Source organism: Somniosus microcephalus, chromosome 6, assembly GCF_052327205.1.
Source record: "Somniosus microcephalus isolate GS21.2 chromosome 6, FLI_Smic_1.0, whole genome shotgun sequence".
Taxonomy (NCBI): domain Eukaryota; kingdom Metazoa; phylum Chordata; class Chondrichthyes; order Squaliformes; family Somniosidae; genus Somniosus; species Somniosus microcephalus.
In genome coordinates, this window is record NC_140992.1 from 11716027 (window position 1) to 11733106 (window position 17080).

Sequence of the window (17080 nt, forward strand, 5' to 3'; positions counted from 1 at the left end):
AGCTTTTTATTTCCAGATTTTTGAAACAAAATCAAAATTCTCAAACTGCGATGGTGAGATTTGAATTCTCATCCGCTGGGTTACAAGTCCAGTCACATATCCACTACACTATTATACCCTTTTCTACAGTCACCAGGGATCCAGCCGTATCCAAGGTGGTCCCCATAGACACCACTGTTGAGACAAGTACCTCCCTTTCTACTTGGCACTCCTCCAATTCTGGCCTCCTGCACATCCCCGATTTTCCTCTCACCACCGTGGCTGCAGTGTGTACCATCTACAAGATGCACCACAGCAACTCGCCAAGGCTTCTTCGGCAGCACCTCCCAAACCCGCGACCTCTTCCACCTAGAAGGACAAGGGCAGCAGGCGCCTGGGAACACCACCACCTCCAAGTTCCACCTCCGAGTCACACACCATCCTGACTTGGAAATATATCGGCCGTTCCTTCATCGTCGCTGGGTCAAAATCCTGGAACTCCCTCCCTCACAGCACTGTGGGAGCACCTTCACCACACGGACTGCAGCGGTTCAAGAAGGTGGCTCACCACCACCTTCTCAAGGGCAACTAGGGATGGGCAATAAATGCTGGCCTTGCCAGCAACGCCCACATCCCGTGAATGAATAAATTAAAGAAAACATTGGCGGCCGTGCCTTCAGCTGCCAAGGCCCTAAGCTCTGGAATTCCCTCCCTAAACCTCTCCGTCTCGCTACCTCTCTCTCTCCTTTAAGACGCTCCTTAAAACCGACCTCTTTGACCAAGCTTTTAGTGACCTGTCCTAATATCTCCTTATGTGGCTCAGTGTCAAATTGTGTTTGACAATGCACCTGTGAAGCTCTCTACTACGTTAAAGGTGCTATACAAATGCAAGTTGTTGTTGTAGTCCTCAAGGTTAACCAGAGCTCTGTACAGTTTAGCATATCGTCACCTCCTCTTCACGTGGCAGTTTCATTCAGCATTCACGCTGCCTTGTTTATCGCTTTGAGAAATGCCAAGTCTTTCGTCCTCGGATCGTAGCTATTTGTACACCAGTTGTCTAAAAGACAGAACTTGCATTTCTATAGCGCCTTTCAGGACATCTCAAAGCGCTTTACAGCCAATGAAGTACTTTTTGAAGTGTAGTCACTGTTGTAGTGTAGGAAACGCGGCAGCCAATTTGCGCACAGCAAGCTCCCACAGACAGCAATGTGATAATGGCCAGATAATCTGTTTTTAGTGATGTTGGTTGATGGGTAAATATTGGCCCCAGGACAGCGGGAAGAGCTCTCCTGCTCTTCTTCCAATAGTGGCCGTGGGGTTTCTTCCATCCACCTGAGAGGGCAGACGGGGCCTCTGTTTAACGTCTCACCCGAAAGACGAAAAGTCTAGTAACAAACATCAAGACAGAATGCGATAGTGTTGACTGGTTACTGCCTTATGCACCTCAATGGCACAGGAAGAATGATGGTGATGTCTAATATCCAAGCTGCTCATTTTTCTTTCAATTCAATTATCGGTATTAACTGTCATCCGTCAGTGGTGTGCCCGATTTTAGATATTATCCAACTCCTTGGCTGCTTCCCCTCTAGTTTGGCATCATCTCCCAGTTTCGCCTGACTCAACCTGCTCCAGTTAATTATCATCTGCAAATCGTCTAGCGCGCTCCCTTTGTGCTGCATTGGGAGTGTCAGACCTGAGTGGTAGTGCCCCAAGCAGGAGCCAGGGCGTTACTGGAAGCGCACCCTCTCCTTCTTGGGGCATTACCATTCAATATCACGGCATTACACGCAACAGCACCACATGCATCGGCACGTAGCGCCATGGTACTACAGGCCTCTCTCCCCTGCTGGACCACACGGGGAGCGGGGTGCCGGGAAAACAGCCCGGCACTCGAGAGGAGCACCGGGCTGACTGATCGCGGCCGGCACCCCGCAGGAGGAGGCGAGAGGGCAAGGTGCTGGCAGGTGGCCCAAAAAAAGTCACCCGGCACCTGCCCTTTAATTAGTGCCGCCGCGGCTACAAAAACACCCCCCTGACCCTGTCGGACATATCGTCCGGCGGTAGGTTAGGGGACGCGACCGAAGTTTGCGGCCGGGGCACGAGCAGGGTGCCGCGCACGGTGATGAGGTCATCGCCGGGGGCACAGCGCCGCGGGGCACTACCGGTTACCGTCGCCGCTAACCTCTCGCTGAATTTCGCAGGAGGCGTCAGCGGCGCCGCGCCCAGGCACTAGGGGATTTAATTTTAAGATTCTGCCCCCTTTGTTCGGGACTCCCCTGCCCTCCACCAGAGAAAATATTGTCTCTCAAATCTCTATCCAATGAAAATCCTTTCATCACCATAAACATAGAAGATAGGAGCAGGAGTAGGCCATTCGGCCCCTCGAGCCTGCTCCGCCATTCAATGCGATCATGGCTGATCATCCAAGTTCAGTACCCTGTCCCTGCTTTCTCCCCATACCCCTGGATCCCTTTAGCCTTAAGAAATACATCCAACTCCTTCTTGAATATATTTAATGAATTGGCCTCTACTGCCTTCTGTGGTAGAGAATTCCACAGGTTCACCACTCTCTGGGTGAAGAAATTCCTCCACATTTCTGTCCTAAATGGCTTACCCCTTATCCTTAGACTGTGACCCCTGGTTCTGGACTCCCCGGACCATCGGGAACATCCTTCCTGCATCTAGTCTGTCTAGTCCTGTTAGAATTTTATAAGTTTCAATGAGATCCCCTCTCATTCTTTTAAACTCCAGCGAGCACAAGCCCAATCGACCCAATCTCTCCTCATATAGTTCAGCCCTTAATCTTGGATACCGACGGGAATACAAGCCCAGTCTGTGCCAACTGTCCTCATAATCGAACCCTTTTAAGAGGTCCAGTGTGTGAACCTTTCGCAAGGGTCGATTAAAGTGCTGCTGGAACGTGACACTTGCAGGAAGTGCCGGCAAGGGAGGAAGCTGCCGAGAGGCTTTGTGTTGTTGTTGTGTATTAGCGTTTAGTCCAACCCGGGGTGATAATTCGCTGTCCAAAACTGGTCGCAGCGGCTTTAAGACGAAGCGCCTTTCTCGTTGGCGACGGGCACTTAAGTCCTCCTGGTTGGGATCCTTCTCCACGCGTGTTGATCTGTGTCTCCTCCCCGGATGCTGTGATTGACAGGTTCTGCAGAGCCTGGTGTGTGTGTGCAATATAATGTGTGGGCGCCATGCAGCTAGCAATTGTTCTGAAAAAGACACAGCACAGAATAAGACTGTAGCAATTTTCATCCCTTCCCTCCCCTCTGGTGTAAGCAGAAATGAGAGCAAATTCGAATAATTCCCCCCACCCCCCTCCTTTTTAATTTAAAAAAAAAAGGGGGCTTGTCGAATTCATTGTTTGTTATTCAGCGGAAGGATATGTTTTAAATCGCTTCGAGCCCAGGAGTGGAGAGACTTAGACCAGAGAGAGAGAGAGGACGGACGAGCGAGCTGCGGGTTGTGTCAATTTTCTTTCCTGGTGAAATTAACATGGCGAGCGAGTCTCCAGCCCGAAGCCTGGATGAAATCGACCTCTCGGCTCTGAGGGTGAGTAGCCCACACCAGACCAGACCAGACCTGTCCTGGTGCAACTCCAGATATATCTGTTCCCTTATTCCCGGAGATACATTGTTCCCCCCCCCGCCGTTGCACTGCCCCAATGTAACACATATATGTGTCGGCGAGGTGGAATGAAATATTTTGTATCGTATTTGCAAAATATAAATTAGGATGGCGAGGGGACAATAATATGTATTTCTCTGAAAACGAGTTGCATGTTTGTGTGTGTTAAACCCATTTTGACAAGCTCGCTACAAAACCAATTTCACAATGTTGGGATGGAAATGGACTCGGTTCAATTTTAGTCGCTTTTTGATTTCATTCACTGATTTCCTCCCGCCCTCTCCTCTCATCCCCACAATGTAATGTGAATTGTTTTACATTGAAGGTATATTCTGTCCTTAAACGCCTTTCCTCTGTGTGTGTGTGTGTGTGTTAGTCCCCCTCCCAGTAAATATGTACAACGTTTTAAATCCTTTTTACAGGGTCTCTATTAAGGGGGCTGATTTATTAATTGTCCTCTTGGAAAAAAATTGATTTGCTGCTTTGTAAAGAATCCCCTGAAATTGAGCTGGTTGGTTAGAGACCAGGGCGAGATGGGGCAGTGCAGCCTCCGCCAGGACAGAGAATAATCCAACTGGATAGAAGGGGGAGGGATGAGAAACTGTGCCAGGAATATCTCGCTATCTAATTGGGCCCTAACAGACTACTTTTTAAATTTTTAGAGGTGAATTGTTCAGGAGGACCCGATGGAAAAGCCTTTGGATGAGGGGTCCATCCCTCTGTGGTTCAGAAGCCCAGGACCCCTTGTTACGTCCTGTGCCCACAGACTTTAACTGTCATTAGCAATAGGTGCTCGTTAATGCAATGCTTTCAGGGCAATGAATCATTCAGGTTAAAAATCACTATTTCAGTTAACCCAAAATAATTGCCAAAACTTGGGCCGTTTCCGTATTGGAGCCCTGCAGGAATGGCTAGTGACTGTGTCTCGAAATAACCTGCTGTGGCTTCCTTGTTAAACCATGTTGATTATTGTGTATTGGGTACCTGAATGGAGGGGGGGCGGGGGGAGAGAGGGATATGGTGGAGGGGGGGCGGGGGGAGAGAGGGATGTTGGGGGGGGGGGGGGGAGAGAGAGATATGGGGGGGGGGGGGAGAGAGAGGGATATGGGGGGGGGGGAGAGAGAGAGGGATATGGGGGGGGGGAGAGAGGGATATGGGGGGGGAGAGAGAGGGATATGGGGGGGGGGAGAGAGAGGGATATGGGGGGGGGGGGGGAGAGAGAGGGATATGGGGGGGGGGGGAGAGAGAGGGATATGGGGGGGGGGGGGAGAGAGAGGGATATGGGGGGGGGGGAGAGAGAGGGATATGGGGGGGGGGGAGAGAGAGGGATATGGGGGGGGGGGGAGAGAGAGGGATATGGGGGGGGGGGAGAGAGAGGGATATGGGGGGGGGGGGAGAGAGAGGGATATGGGGGGGGGGGAGAGAGAGGGATATGGGGGGGGGGGAGAGAGAGGGATATGGGGGGGGGGGAGAGAGAGGGATATGGGGGGGGGGAGAGAGAGGGATATGGGGGGGGGGGAGAGAGAGGGATATGGGGGGGGGGGGGGAGAGAGAGGGATATGGGGGGGGGGAGAGAGAGGGATATGGGGGGGGGGAGAGAGAGGGATATGGGGGGGGGGGGGAGAGAGAGGGATATGGGGGGGGGGGAGAGAGAGGGATATGGGGGGGGGGGGAGAGAGAGGGATATGGGGGGGGGGAGAGAGAGGGATATGGGGGGGGGGGAGAGAGAGGGATATGGGGGGGGGGAGAGAGAGGGATATGGGGGGGGGGAGAGAGAGGGATATGGGGGGGAGGGAGAGAGAGGGATATGGGGGGGGGGAGAGAGAGGGATATGGGGGGGGGGAGAGAGAGGGATATGGGGGGGGGGGAGAGAGAGGGATATGGGGGGGGGGAGAGAGAGGGATATGGGGGGGAGAGGGATATGGGGGGGAGAGGGATATGGGGGGGAGAGGGATATGGGGGGGAGAGGGATATGGGGGGGGGAGAGAGAGGGATATGGGGGGGGGAGAGAGAGGGATATGGGGGGGGGAGAGAGAGGGATATGGGGGGGGGAGAGAGAGGGATATGGGGGGGGGAGAGAGAGGGATATGGGGGGGGGAGAGAGAGGGATATGGGGGGGGGGAGAGAGAGGGATATGGGGGGGGGGAGAGAGAGGGATATGGGGGGGGAGAGAGAGGGATATGGAGGGGGGAGAGGTATATGGAGGGGGGAGAGGGATATGGAGGGGGGAGAGGGATATGGGGGGGGAGAGGGATGTGGGGGGGAGAGAGAGGGATGTGGGGGGGAGAGAGAGGGATGTGGGGGGGAGAGAGGGATGTGGGGGGGGGGGAAGAGGGATGTGGGGGGGGGGAAGAGGGATATGGGGGGGGGAAGAGGGATATGGGGGGGGGAAGAGGGATATGGGGGGGAAGAGGGATATGGGGGGGGAGAGAGAGAGGGATATGGGGGGGAAGAGAGGGATGTGGGGGGGGAGAGAGAGAGGGATACGGTGGTGGGGGGAGAGAGGGATACGGTGGTGGGGGGGGGAGAGGGATACGGTGGTGGGGGGGGGAGAGGGATACGGTGGTGGGGGGGGAGAGGGATACGGTGGTGGGGGGGGAGAGGGATACGGTGGTGGGGGGGGAGAGGGATACGGTGGTGGGGGGGAGAGGGATACGGTGGGGGGGAGAGGAGAGGGATACGGGGGGGAGAGGGATACGGTGGGGGGGGGGAGAGGGATACGGTGGGGGGGGGGGAGAGGGATACGGTGGGCGGGGGGGGAGAGGGATACGGTGTGGGGGGGGGAGAGGGATACGGTGTGGGGGGGGAGAGGGATACGGTGTGGGGGGGGAGAGGGATACGGTGTGGGGGGGGAGAGGGATACGGTGGTGGGGGGAGAGGGATACGGTGGTGGGGGGGATACGGAGGGGGATACGGGGGAGAGAGAGGGATACGGTGGTGGGGGGAGAGAGGGATACGGTGGTGGGGGGGGGAGAGGGATACGGTGGTGGGGGGGGAGAGGGATACGGTGGTGGGGGGGGAGAGGGATACGGTGGTGGGGGGGGAGAGGGATACGGTGGTGGGGGGGGAGAGGGATACGGTGGTGGGGGGGGAGAGGGATACGGTGGTGGGGGGGAGAGGGATACGGTGGGGGGGAGAGGAGAGGGATACGGGGGGGAGAGGGATACGGTGGGGGGGGGGGAGAGGGATACGGTGGGCGGGGGGGAGAGGGATGCGGTGTGGGGGGGGAGAGGGATACGGTGTGGGGGGGGAGAGGGATACGGTGTGGGGGGGGAGAGGGATACGGTGTGGGGGGGGAGAGGGATACGGTGTGGGGGGGGAGAGGGATACGGTGGTGGGGGGAGAGGGATACGGTGGTGGGGGGGATACGGGGGGGGAGGGGGATACGGGGGGGGGAGAGGGATACGGTGGGGGGGGGGGAGAGGGATACGGTGGGGGGGGGAGAGGGATACGGTGGTGGGGGGGAGAGGGATACGGGGGGGGAGAGGGATACGGGGGGGGAGAGGGATATGGTGGTGGGGGGGGGAGAGGGATACGGTTGGGGGGGGGGGGGAGAGGGATACGGTGGTGGGGGGATACGGGGGGGGAGAGGGATACGGTGGTGGGGGGAGAGGGATACGGTGGTGGGGGGGATACGGGGGGGGAGGGGGATACGGGAGGGGGATACGGGGGGGGGGAGAGGGATACGGTGGGGGGGGGAGAGGGATACGGTGGGGGGGGGAGAGGGATACGGTGGTGGGGGGAGAGGGATACGGGGGGGGAGAGGGATATGGTGGTGGGGTGGGGGGGGGAGAGGGATACGGTTGGGGGGGAGAGAGGGATACGGTGGTGGGGGGGATACGGGGGGGGGGAGAGGGATACGGTGGGGGGGGAGAGGGATACGGGGGGGGGAGAGGGATACGGGGGGGGGAGAGGGATACGGGGGGGGGAGAGGGATACGGGGGGGGGAGAGGGATACGGGGGGGGGGAGAGGGATACGGGGGGGGAGAGGGATACGGGGGGGGAGAGGGATACGGTGGTGGGGGGGGGGAGAGGGATACGGTGGTGGGGGGGGGGAGAGGGATACGGTGGTGGGGGGGGAGAGGGATACGGTGGTGGGGGGGAGAGGGATACGGTGGTGGGGGGGGAGAGGGATACGGTGGGGGGGGGAGAGGGATACGGTGGGGGGGGAGAGGGATACGGTGGTGGGGGGGGGGAGAGGGATACGGTGGTGGGGGGGATACGGTGGGGGGGGGAGAGGGATACGGTTGGGGGGGGAGAGGGATACGGTGGGGGGGGGGGAGAGGGATACGGTGGGGGGGGGGAGAGGGATACGGTGGGGGGGGGAGAGGGATACGGTGGGGGGGGAGAGGGATACAGTGGTGGGGGGGATACGGTGGGGGGGGAGAGGGATACGGTGGTGGGGGGGATACGGTGGGGGGGGGGGGAGAGGGATACGGTGGGGGGGGGGGAGAGGGATACGGTTGGGGGGGGGGGAGAGGGATACGGTTGGGGGGGGAGAGGGATACGGTGGGGGGGAAGAGGGATACGGTGGTGGGGGGGTGGATACGGTGGTGGGGGGGGTGGAGAGGGATACGGTGGTGGGGGGGGAGAGGGATACTGTGGTGGGGGGGAGAGGGATGTGGTGGTACCACTCTTTAACCTATCATAGAAAAAGATAAAACTTAACATGAAATCCTTATATATTTCGACCTGCAATATCCAAGGTCTACGCTCTTCAGTGCGAGAAGTGAAGAGTAGGACCCCAGAGTTCATAGAGGAAACTAAAGATCTAGATATTATCATTTTACAGGAAACTTGGTATAAAGGAAAAGGACACACCGGCTGTCCCCAAGGGTACACTGAGCTAGTGGTCCCCTCCAATAAATTACCAAGTGTAACCCAAGGCAGAGACTCCGGAGGCATACTGATCTGGTTTAAAACAGAACTTAAGAATTACATCAAATTTATAAAAAAGGGCGAAAACCATATGTGGCTCAAACTTGAGAGGGAGATTATCTCAAACACCCAAGATGTTTACATTTGCGCACTTTATATCCCTCCAATCGATTCCCCGTACTACAAAGAGGACACCTTCTCCAACATGGAGGGGGAAATTATCCAATACCAGGCCCAGGGGAACGTGTTGATCTGTGGGGACCTCAATTCAAGAACGGGCGAAGAACCAGACTTCACCAATAATCAGGGAAACAATTACGTATTCGGGAATAACCACTTTGACATCCCTTCCCTTCCATACAGGCATAACTGCGACAAGCAGTCAAATACCAACGGTAAACAGCTACTACAGCTCTGTCGAAACCTGGGTCTGTACATTGTCAATGGTAGGTTCATAGGAGACCTCCTAGGAAGATCGACCTACTGCTCACCTCTTGGCTGCAGCACAGTAGACTATATGATTTCAGACTTGGACCCATCCTCTTTCAGAGCATTCACAGTCAAACCACAAACAACACTGTCAGATCACAGCCAAATTACTATGTTTCTCAAAAAGACAGAAACAAACAACATAGAAACACAACCCAGTAAACTGTACAACACCAAAAAATCGTACAGATGGGCCAAAAACGACACGGAAAAATACCAGAAAACAATTAGCAATGCATCAACTCAAGCTCTCTTAGACACCTTTCTGGATAACATATACACTCACAATAAAGAAGGCGTAAACCGGGCAGTTAGTAAACTAAACAATATTTTTGATAATTTGGCAACAAATGCAAACTTGAAAGCTCGCAAGAACAAACCCAAAACAAAAAACTATGAAAAATGGTTTGACCATGATTGCCATAACATGAGGAAAAAACTTAGAAAACTATCAAACCAAAAACACAGACATCCAGAAAACGAGGAATTACGCCTTACTTATTGTCAGACGCTAACACAATACAGAAACACACTCAGGACCAAAAAAGAGCAATTTATTAAGAATACACTCAGCTCCATGGAGGAATCCATTGAGTCGAATTGTTTCTGGGACAACTTGAAAACACTACACAAAAAACAACACGACGATTTGTCCATTCAAAATGGGGACACATGGGTAAACCACTTTGAAAATTTATACCAGAAAAACACACTAAGACCAGAGCAACACCAAATACGCAAAAAACTGGAAAAGCTTGAAATGGCCATAAAAGATAACCAAAACCCGCTAGACGCCATAATAACAGAAAAAGAACTTCTTGAAAAACTCAAGGACCTGCGACCAGGAAAAGCTTGCGGGACAGACGGCATACTAAACGAGATGATTAAACACGCAGACGACAAACTGAAACTGGCTATCCTAAAACTCTTCAACTTGGTTCTGAGTGTCGGTTATTTCCCTGACATCTGGAACAAAGGACTCATAACACCCATATACAAAAGTGGGGACAAAATCGACCCAAACAACTATCGAGGCATCTGTGTAAACAGTAACCTGGGGAAGGTATTCTGTAGCATCATAAACAAAAGACTTATAAACTTCCTTGAAGAGCACAATGTCTTGAGTAAAAGCCAAATTGGATTCCTGCCAAACTATAGAACATCCGATCATATCTTCACCCTACAGACCCTAATTGACAAACACGTTCACCATAACAAAAGCAAAATCTACGCATGCTTTGTAGATTTCCAGAAGGCTTTCGACTCCATCTGGCATGACGGTTTATTCCTGAAACTTATCGAAAGCGGGGTAGGAGGTAAAACATATGATGTAATTAAATCAATGTATACAAACAATAAATGTGCAGTTAAAATTGGAGACAAACAAACAAAATACTTCCCACAGGGGCGGGGGGTGACGCAGGGCTCGCCAATCTCACCGACACTCTTTAATATTTACATTAATGGATTGGCAAAACTACTTGAACAATCTACAGCACCCGGCCTCACCCTATATGAATCCAAGGTTAAATTCCTCCTCTATGCCGACGACCTGGTTCTGCTGTCACCAACTAAGGAGGGTCTACAGCAGAACCTGGACCTGCTGGAGTCGTACTGCCAGACTTGGGCCCTGACAATAAATCCCCAAAAAACCAAAGTCCTTGTGTTCCAGCAAAGATCCAAACAACATGGACCCACAATAAATTTCACAGTAGGAACAACCAAAATTGAACAAACCACTCACTACACATACTTGGGCTTAAAAATCAGTTCTACGGGAAACTTCAAACTGGCTGTGAATGAACTGAAAGAGAAAGCAAGAAGGGCTTTCTATGCCATCAAAAAATCAATCCAAATAGAAATCCCAATTAGCATTTGGCTCAAAATTTTCAAATCAGTAATTGAACCAATTGCACTCTATGGCAGTGAGGTCTGGGGACCACTAACACAACAAGATTTTGCAAAATGGGACAAACACCCAATTGAGATCCTACATGCGGAATTCTGTAAAAGTATCCTCCGGACTCAAAGGAAAACAGTAAACAACGCATGCAGGGCGGAACTAGGCCAATACCCATTAATAATCACTATCCAAAAAAGAGCCACCAAATTTTGGAATCACCTACAAATGAGCAATCCCCAATGCTATCACTACGACGCCCTGAAATGCCAAGAGCTGACCATAAAGAAGAATACCCTCAGTCAACTAGTCCTGGGACTCAATAAAGTAACTAATAACAATACTAACAATAACCAGTCCCAGGACAGTGACAGGGTAACACAAAGAATTCGACCCAACACAATCGTCGCTAAGCAAAAGGAAAAATATCTGTCATATTGGGCAGAAACAACAAAAACCCAAAGCAAACTCAATTGCTACTTGGCCCTAAACAGACAATACAACATAGCTGATTACCTGACCATGGTAAAGGATAACAAACTGAGAAGAACCTTGACAAGGTACAGACTTAGCGAACATAGCCTAGCGATCGAAAAAGGCAGACACAGGCAGACCAGGCTGCCAAGAGAAGACAGGATATGCTCTCACTGCAGTCAGGGAGTAGTTGAGACAGAGATGCACTTCCTCACAGCCTGTGGAAAATATCAGGGCATCAGAGAGAATTTCTATCAAAAATTCTCACAAATATGCCCTGAATTCAGAAATCTGACTGACAACCAAAAACTCCCATTCCTACTGGGGGAGGAGAGAAGCTGTGTAACACTGGCGGCACACTATGTTACAGCTTGCCATGAACAGAGGGACAACCAGTAAACTAAGACAAGAGTATATATAAACAAGGCGAAAATATATTTATAAACTCAGGGATATACCTGTTTATACCTCAGGGATATACCTGTTTATACACTATGAATGGAACCGCGTTTATGTGTTCAACCATAAATGTATTTTGATGCTTTGGCAACATAAGATGTACCTTATCATGCCAATAAAGCGATTTGTATTGTATTGTATTGGTGGGGAGGAGGAGGGATACGGTGGGGGGGGAGAGGGATACGGGGGGGGGAGAGGGATACGGTGGGGGGGGTGGAGAGGGATACGGTGGTAGGGGGGAAAGGGATACGGTGGTGGGGGGGGGAGGGTTACGGTGGTGGTGGGGGAGAGAGGGCTATGGTGGTGGGGGGGGGAGGGATACGGTGGTGGGGGGGGGGAGAGAGGGATATGGTGGTGGGGGGGGGAGAGGGATATGGTGGTGGGGGGGGGAGGGATACGGTGGTGGGGGGGGGAGAGAGGGATATGGTGGGGGGGGGGAGAGAGGGATATGGTGGGGGGGGGGAGAGAGGGATATGGTGGGGGGGGGAGAGAGGGATGTGGGGGGGGGAGAGAGGGATATGGTGGTGGGGGGGGAGAGGGATATGGTGGTGGGGGGGGGAGGGATACGGTGGTGGGGGGGGAGAGAGGGATATGGTGGGGGGGGGGGAGAGAGGGATATGGTGGTGGGGGGGGAGAGGGATATGGTGGGGGGGGGAGAGAGGGATATGGTGGGGGGGGGAGAGAGGGATATGGTGGGGGGGGGAGAGAGGGATATGGTGGGGTGGATGAGAGGTTGGGGGGGGGGGGGAGAGTTGCCGATCACAGAGGTACCAGTTGTAAAATTCAGCAATTATGAGATTGCTTTTGTTTTGTGTGGCCGATTTTACATTAAAATCTCCTGTGGGGTCATGTCTGAGTTTAATGTAGGTCTTTGTTGAGCGACTGTCGCTCTGTGAAGGAGCCATTCTGCTAATTGTCTCTTGATTTGCGAGCAGCTCTGCACAACTCCACTCTGTGTAGCATTTTACAACAGACTGTTGCGTCAATGCGCATGTTTGTGGGGGAGGGGGAGAAGTGTGGTGGGATTGTATAGATTTCTGTTCGGTCCCCTCCTAGTTTGTGTGAGAGGTTCTTGTGGCAAGTCTTTTTGCAAAGAACCAGAATGCCAATCCACGAGAAAGCTGAGGCACACGATAACTTGCACAGCACTGCTTCCGTTCATTGCCAGCTTGGCAAACTGAAAGCAGAAAATTGTGGTGGGTTTTAGTCGACTTGCTGCCTGTCATTCGATGTAAAAAAAAAAAATTTAAAAAAAATCTCATCCTTGTGTTTGAATCCCTCCGTGGCCTCGCCCCCTCCATACCTCTCTAGCCTTCTCCAGCCTGACAACCCTCCGAGATCTCAGCGCTGCTCCAATTCTGGCTTCTTGCGCATCCCCGATTTTAATCGCTCCACCATTGGCGGCCGTGCTTTCAGCTGCCTGGGCCCTGAGCTCTGGAATTCAATTCAATTCAATTCAAATCGCTTTATTGGCATGACAAGGTACATCTTATGTTGCCAAAGCATCGAAAAACATTCATGGTTGTACACAAAAATACAGATCTATCCATACAGTGTATAAACAGATATATCCCTGAGTGTATAAATATACACTCATATAATTTGTATATACTCTTTTCTTATTTAGTGGTTGTCCCTCTGTTTATGGCAAGCTGTAACATAGTGTGCCGCTAAGGTTACACAATTTCTCTCTTCCCCTAATAGGTATGGGAGTTTTTGGTCGTCATTCAAATTTCTGAATTCCGGGCATATTTTTGTGAATTTTGGGTAGAAATTCTCCCTTATGCCCTGATATTTTCTACAAGCTGTGAGAAAGTGCATCTCCCCTAAACCTCTCCGCCTCTCTTCCCCCCTCCTAAACCTCTCCGCCTCTCTCCCCCCCCCCCCTCCTAAACCTCTCCGCCTCTCTCCCCCCTCCTCCTCAAAACCTATCTCTTTGACTAAGCTTTTGGTCACCTATCCTAATATCTCCTTATGTGGCTCGGTGTCAAATCTTTGTTTGATAATCGCTCCTGTGAAGCGCCTTTGGGGCGTTTTATGTCATTAAAGGCACTGTATTGATACAAACATTTTTGTGTGTTTTGTCATTTACCAGGATCAGTGTGTTAAGTCTGGTGGTTCAGACAGTCAGGATTAGATTGGACAGGTGGATAAGGAAAAGGTGTTGCAGGGGTGTGGGAACAGGGTGGGTAAATGTGATTGGAACTATTTGCTCGTGTGGAGGGTAAATGCCAGCACCATCTGGTTGGGCCGAATGGCCTGTGTGTGTGTGTAACTGACTCCGATTGTAGAATCACACCCCACCCCTAAAATACCCCTGGCTTGCCAGCATGTTTAAGGTGTCCGGAGGATGCCAGTGGTGGCACAGAGTGGGAATTTGATATCGGAGACTGGCACTGTGCCTTGGAATGTGAAAATATCAGTTACGCGGCCAAAGTCCTCCCATGGAGGAGTTGCTGGACTCTCGGTTGAGCGCGTGGGCGGAGTGGGAATCTAAATCTGTTCTCCTTGCATTACGGGCCAGCAGCAGAACAACCTGGTGCAAGTCTTTACCTGTCCTTCCTTACAAATGAGAAAGACACTCTGTGCCGAGAACATTCTTTGGAAAAGGGGGGGGGGGGGGGGGGGGAAAGAGCCAAGTTGTCTATCTAACTTTTTTTTTCGAAAATAAAATGAAATCCCACAGCCCAACGTGATCCCGAGACCGGCAGATCTGGCCACATTGGTTAACTGGTCTCGTCGGAGTGCTGCAGTTGGCCAAGGTTGTTTTTGTATCTTTGCACTCTACCCTTGGAGAACAGTGGGAGGATTCGGGGGCTGTTTGATGGGCGTGGACACTCCTTCCGTGGCTGTGACCCTCTTTCTCCCAGCCAATTTGGGGAGGGGGTGGGTCAGTCATATTCGGTGGTATAAGGGGTTTATGGGCTCCCACAACCCGTATGATGAGGGCGGGGGGGAGGGGGCGCAGTACCCATTTCCACACCCACCGGACAGACGCGAGTATCCCGCTGGATGTCAACACAGAATTCCCAGCCGGAGCTGCGGTCTCCACTTGCCGAGACTGTCTGGAATGAGGGTCGTACCCAGGACCTTCTAACTTGGAGGCTGCAGGCTCGGTCCATAGGCTTGGGTATCCCCCGCAGTATTGGGCTGGTGGGTGGAAGAGAAAATGTCCAGCGTTCTCGCACCTGATCACAATCCAGCGTGCACGTGTGTTAATATCGAAAGAAAGAAAGAACTTGCACAACCGTGGGATGTCCCAAATGCTTTACAACCAATGAAACACTTGTGACGTGTAGTCACTGTTGTGATGCGTGGCAAACACGGCAGTCAATTTGCGTGCAGCAAGGTCTGAATGTGGGCATTGCTGGCAAGGCCAGCATTTATCACCCATCCCGAATTGCCCTTGGGAAAGCGGTGGTGAGCCGCCGCCTTGAACCGCCGCAGTCCTTGAGGTGAAGCGTCGTTCATGAGCTGCACTCATCCAGGCAAGTGGAGAGTATTCCATCACACGCCTGACTTGTGCCTTGTAGATGGTGGAAAGGCTTTGGGGAGTCAGGAGATGAGTCACCCACTGCAGAATACCCAGCCTCTTATTCGAAACATATAAGATTATGAGAGGGCTTGATCGGGTGGATGCGGAGAGGATGTCTCCACTGATGGGTGAGACTAGAACTAGGGGGCATAATCTTAGAATAAGGGGCTGCCCTTTCAAAACTGAGATGAATAGAAACTTCTTCACTCAGAGGGTGGTAAATCTATGGAATTTGCTACCTCGGAGAGCTGTGGAAGCTGCGACATTAAATAAATTTATAACGGAGATAGACAGTTTCCTAGCTGATAAGGGAATTCGGGGTTACGAGGAGCGGGCAGGGAAGTGGACGTGAGTCTCGGGTCAAATCAGCCATGATCCTATTGAATGGCGGAGCAGGCCCGAGGGGCCGTATGGCCTACTCCTGCTCCTACTACTTATGTTCTTATGACCTGCTCTTGTAGCCACAGTATTTGTGTGTCTGGTCCAGTTAATAAGTTTCTGGGTAATGGTGATGACCCCAGAATGTCGATGGTGGAGGATTCGGCGATGGTAATCCCGTTGAACGTCAAGAGGCAGTGGCTAGATTGTCTTGTTGGATATGGTCATTGCCTGGCACTGTGTGGCGTGAATGTTACTTAGAGTACATAAGAACATATGGCCATTTGGCCCCTCGAGCCTGCTCTGCCATTCAATAAGATCATGGCTGATCTTCTAGCTCAACTCCACTTTCCTGCACGATCCCCATATCCCTTGATTCCCTTAATATCCAAAAATCTATCGATCTCTGTCTTGAATATACTCAACGACTGAGCCTCCACAGCCCTCTGGGGTAGAACATTCCAAAGATTCACCACCCTCTGAGTGAAGAAATTCCTCCTCATCTCAGTCGACCCCTTATTCTGAGACTGTGACCCCTGGTTCTAGATTTCCCAGCCAGGGAAACATCCTCCCTGCATCTACCCTGTCAAGCCCTGTAAGAATTTTGTATGTTTCAATGAGATCACCCCTCATCCTTCTAACCTCCAGAGAATATAGGCCGAGTCTACTCAATCTGTCTTCATAGGACAATCCCCCATCCCAGGAACCAGTCTGGTGAACCTTCGTTGCACTCCCTCTATGGCAAGTATATCCTTCCTTGGGTGAGGAGACCAAAACTGTCCACAATACTCCAGGTGTGGTCTCACCAGGGCCCTGTATAATTGCAGCAAGACGTCTTTACTCTTATACTCAAATCCTCTTGTAATAAAGGCCAACATACCATTTGCTTTCCTAATTGCTTGCTGTACCTGCATGTTAACTTTCAGTGGTTCGTGTACAAGGACACCCAGGTCCCTCTGAACACCAACATTTCCCAATCTCTCTCCATTTAAAAAATACTCTGCTTTTCTATTTTTCCTACCAAAGTGGATAACTTCACATTTCTCTACATTATATTCCATTTACCATGTTCTTGTCCACTCACTTAGCCTGTCTATATCCCCTTGAAGCCTCCTTGCATCCTCCTCACAACTTACATTCCCACCCAGCTTTGTATCATCAGCAAACTTGGATATATTACATTTGTTCCCCTCATCCAAATCATTGATATAGATTGTGAATAGCTGAGGCCCAAGCACTGATCCTTGCGGTACTCCACTAGTTACAGCCTGCCAACCTGAAAATGACCCATTTATTCCTACTGTCTGTTTTCTGTCCATTAACCAGTCCTCAATCCATGCTAGTATATTACCCCC

The 17080-nt window shown here is 52.0% G+C and overlaps 1 protein-coding gene across 8 annotated transcripts in view; it reads left to right on the top strand.

The window, feature by feature from the left end:
• The first annotated feature begins 3039 nt into the window (after nucleotides 1-3039).
• The window catches only part of LOC147115454 (TRAF2 and NCK-interacting protein kinase-like), a 218749-nt gene continuing 204708 nt past the window's right edge, over nucleotides 3040-17080 (top strand). For 3 of the 8 annotated variants that reach the window (XM_085989719.1, XM_085989721.1, XM_085989720.1), the window contains exon 1: nucleotides 3046-3537. In XM_085989719.1, the coding sequence (XP_085845845.1) occupies nucleotides 3481-3537 (57 nt within the window). In that variant the 5' untranslated portion in view covers nucleotides 3046-3480. Of the gene's footprint in view, nucleotides 3538-17080 lie in introns of all 8 variants that reach the window. The other 5 variants (XM_085989725.1, XM_085989722.1, XM_085989723.1 and 2 more) reach the window with 3 other exon arrangements.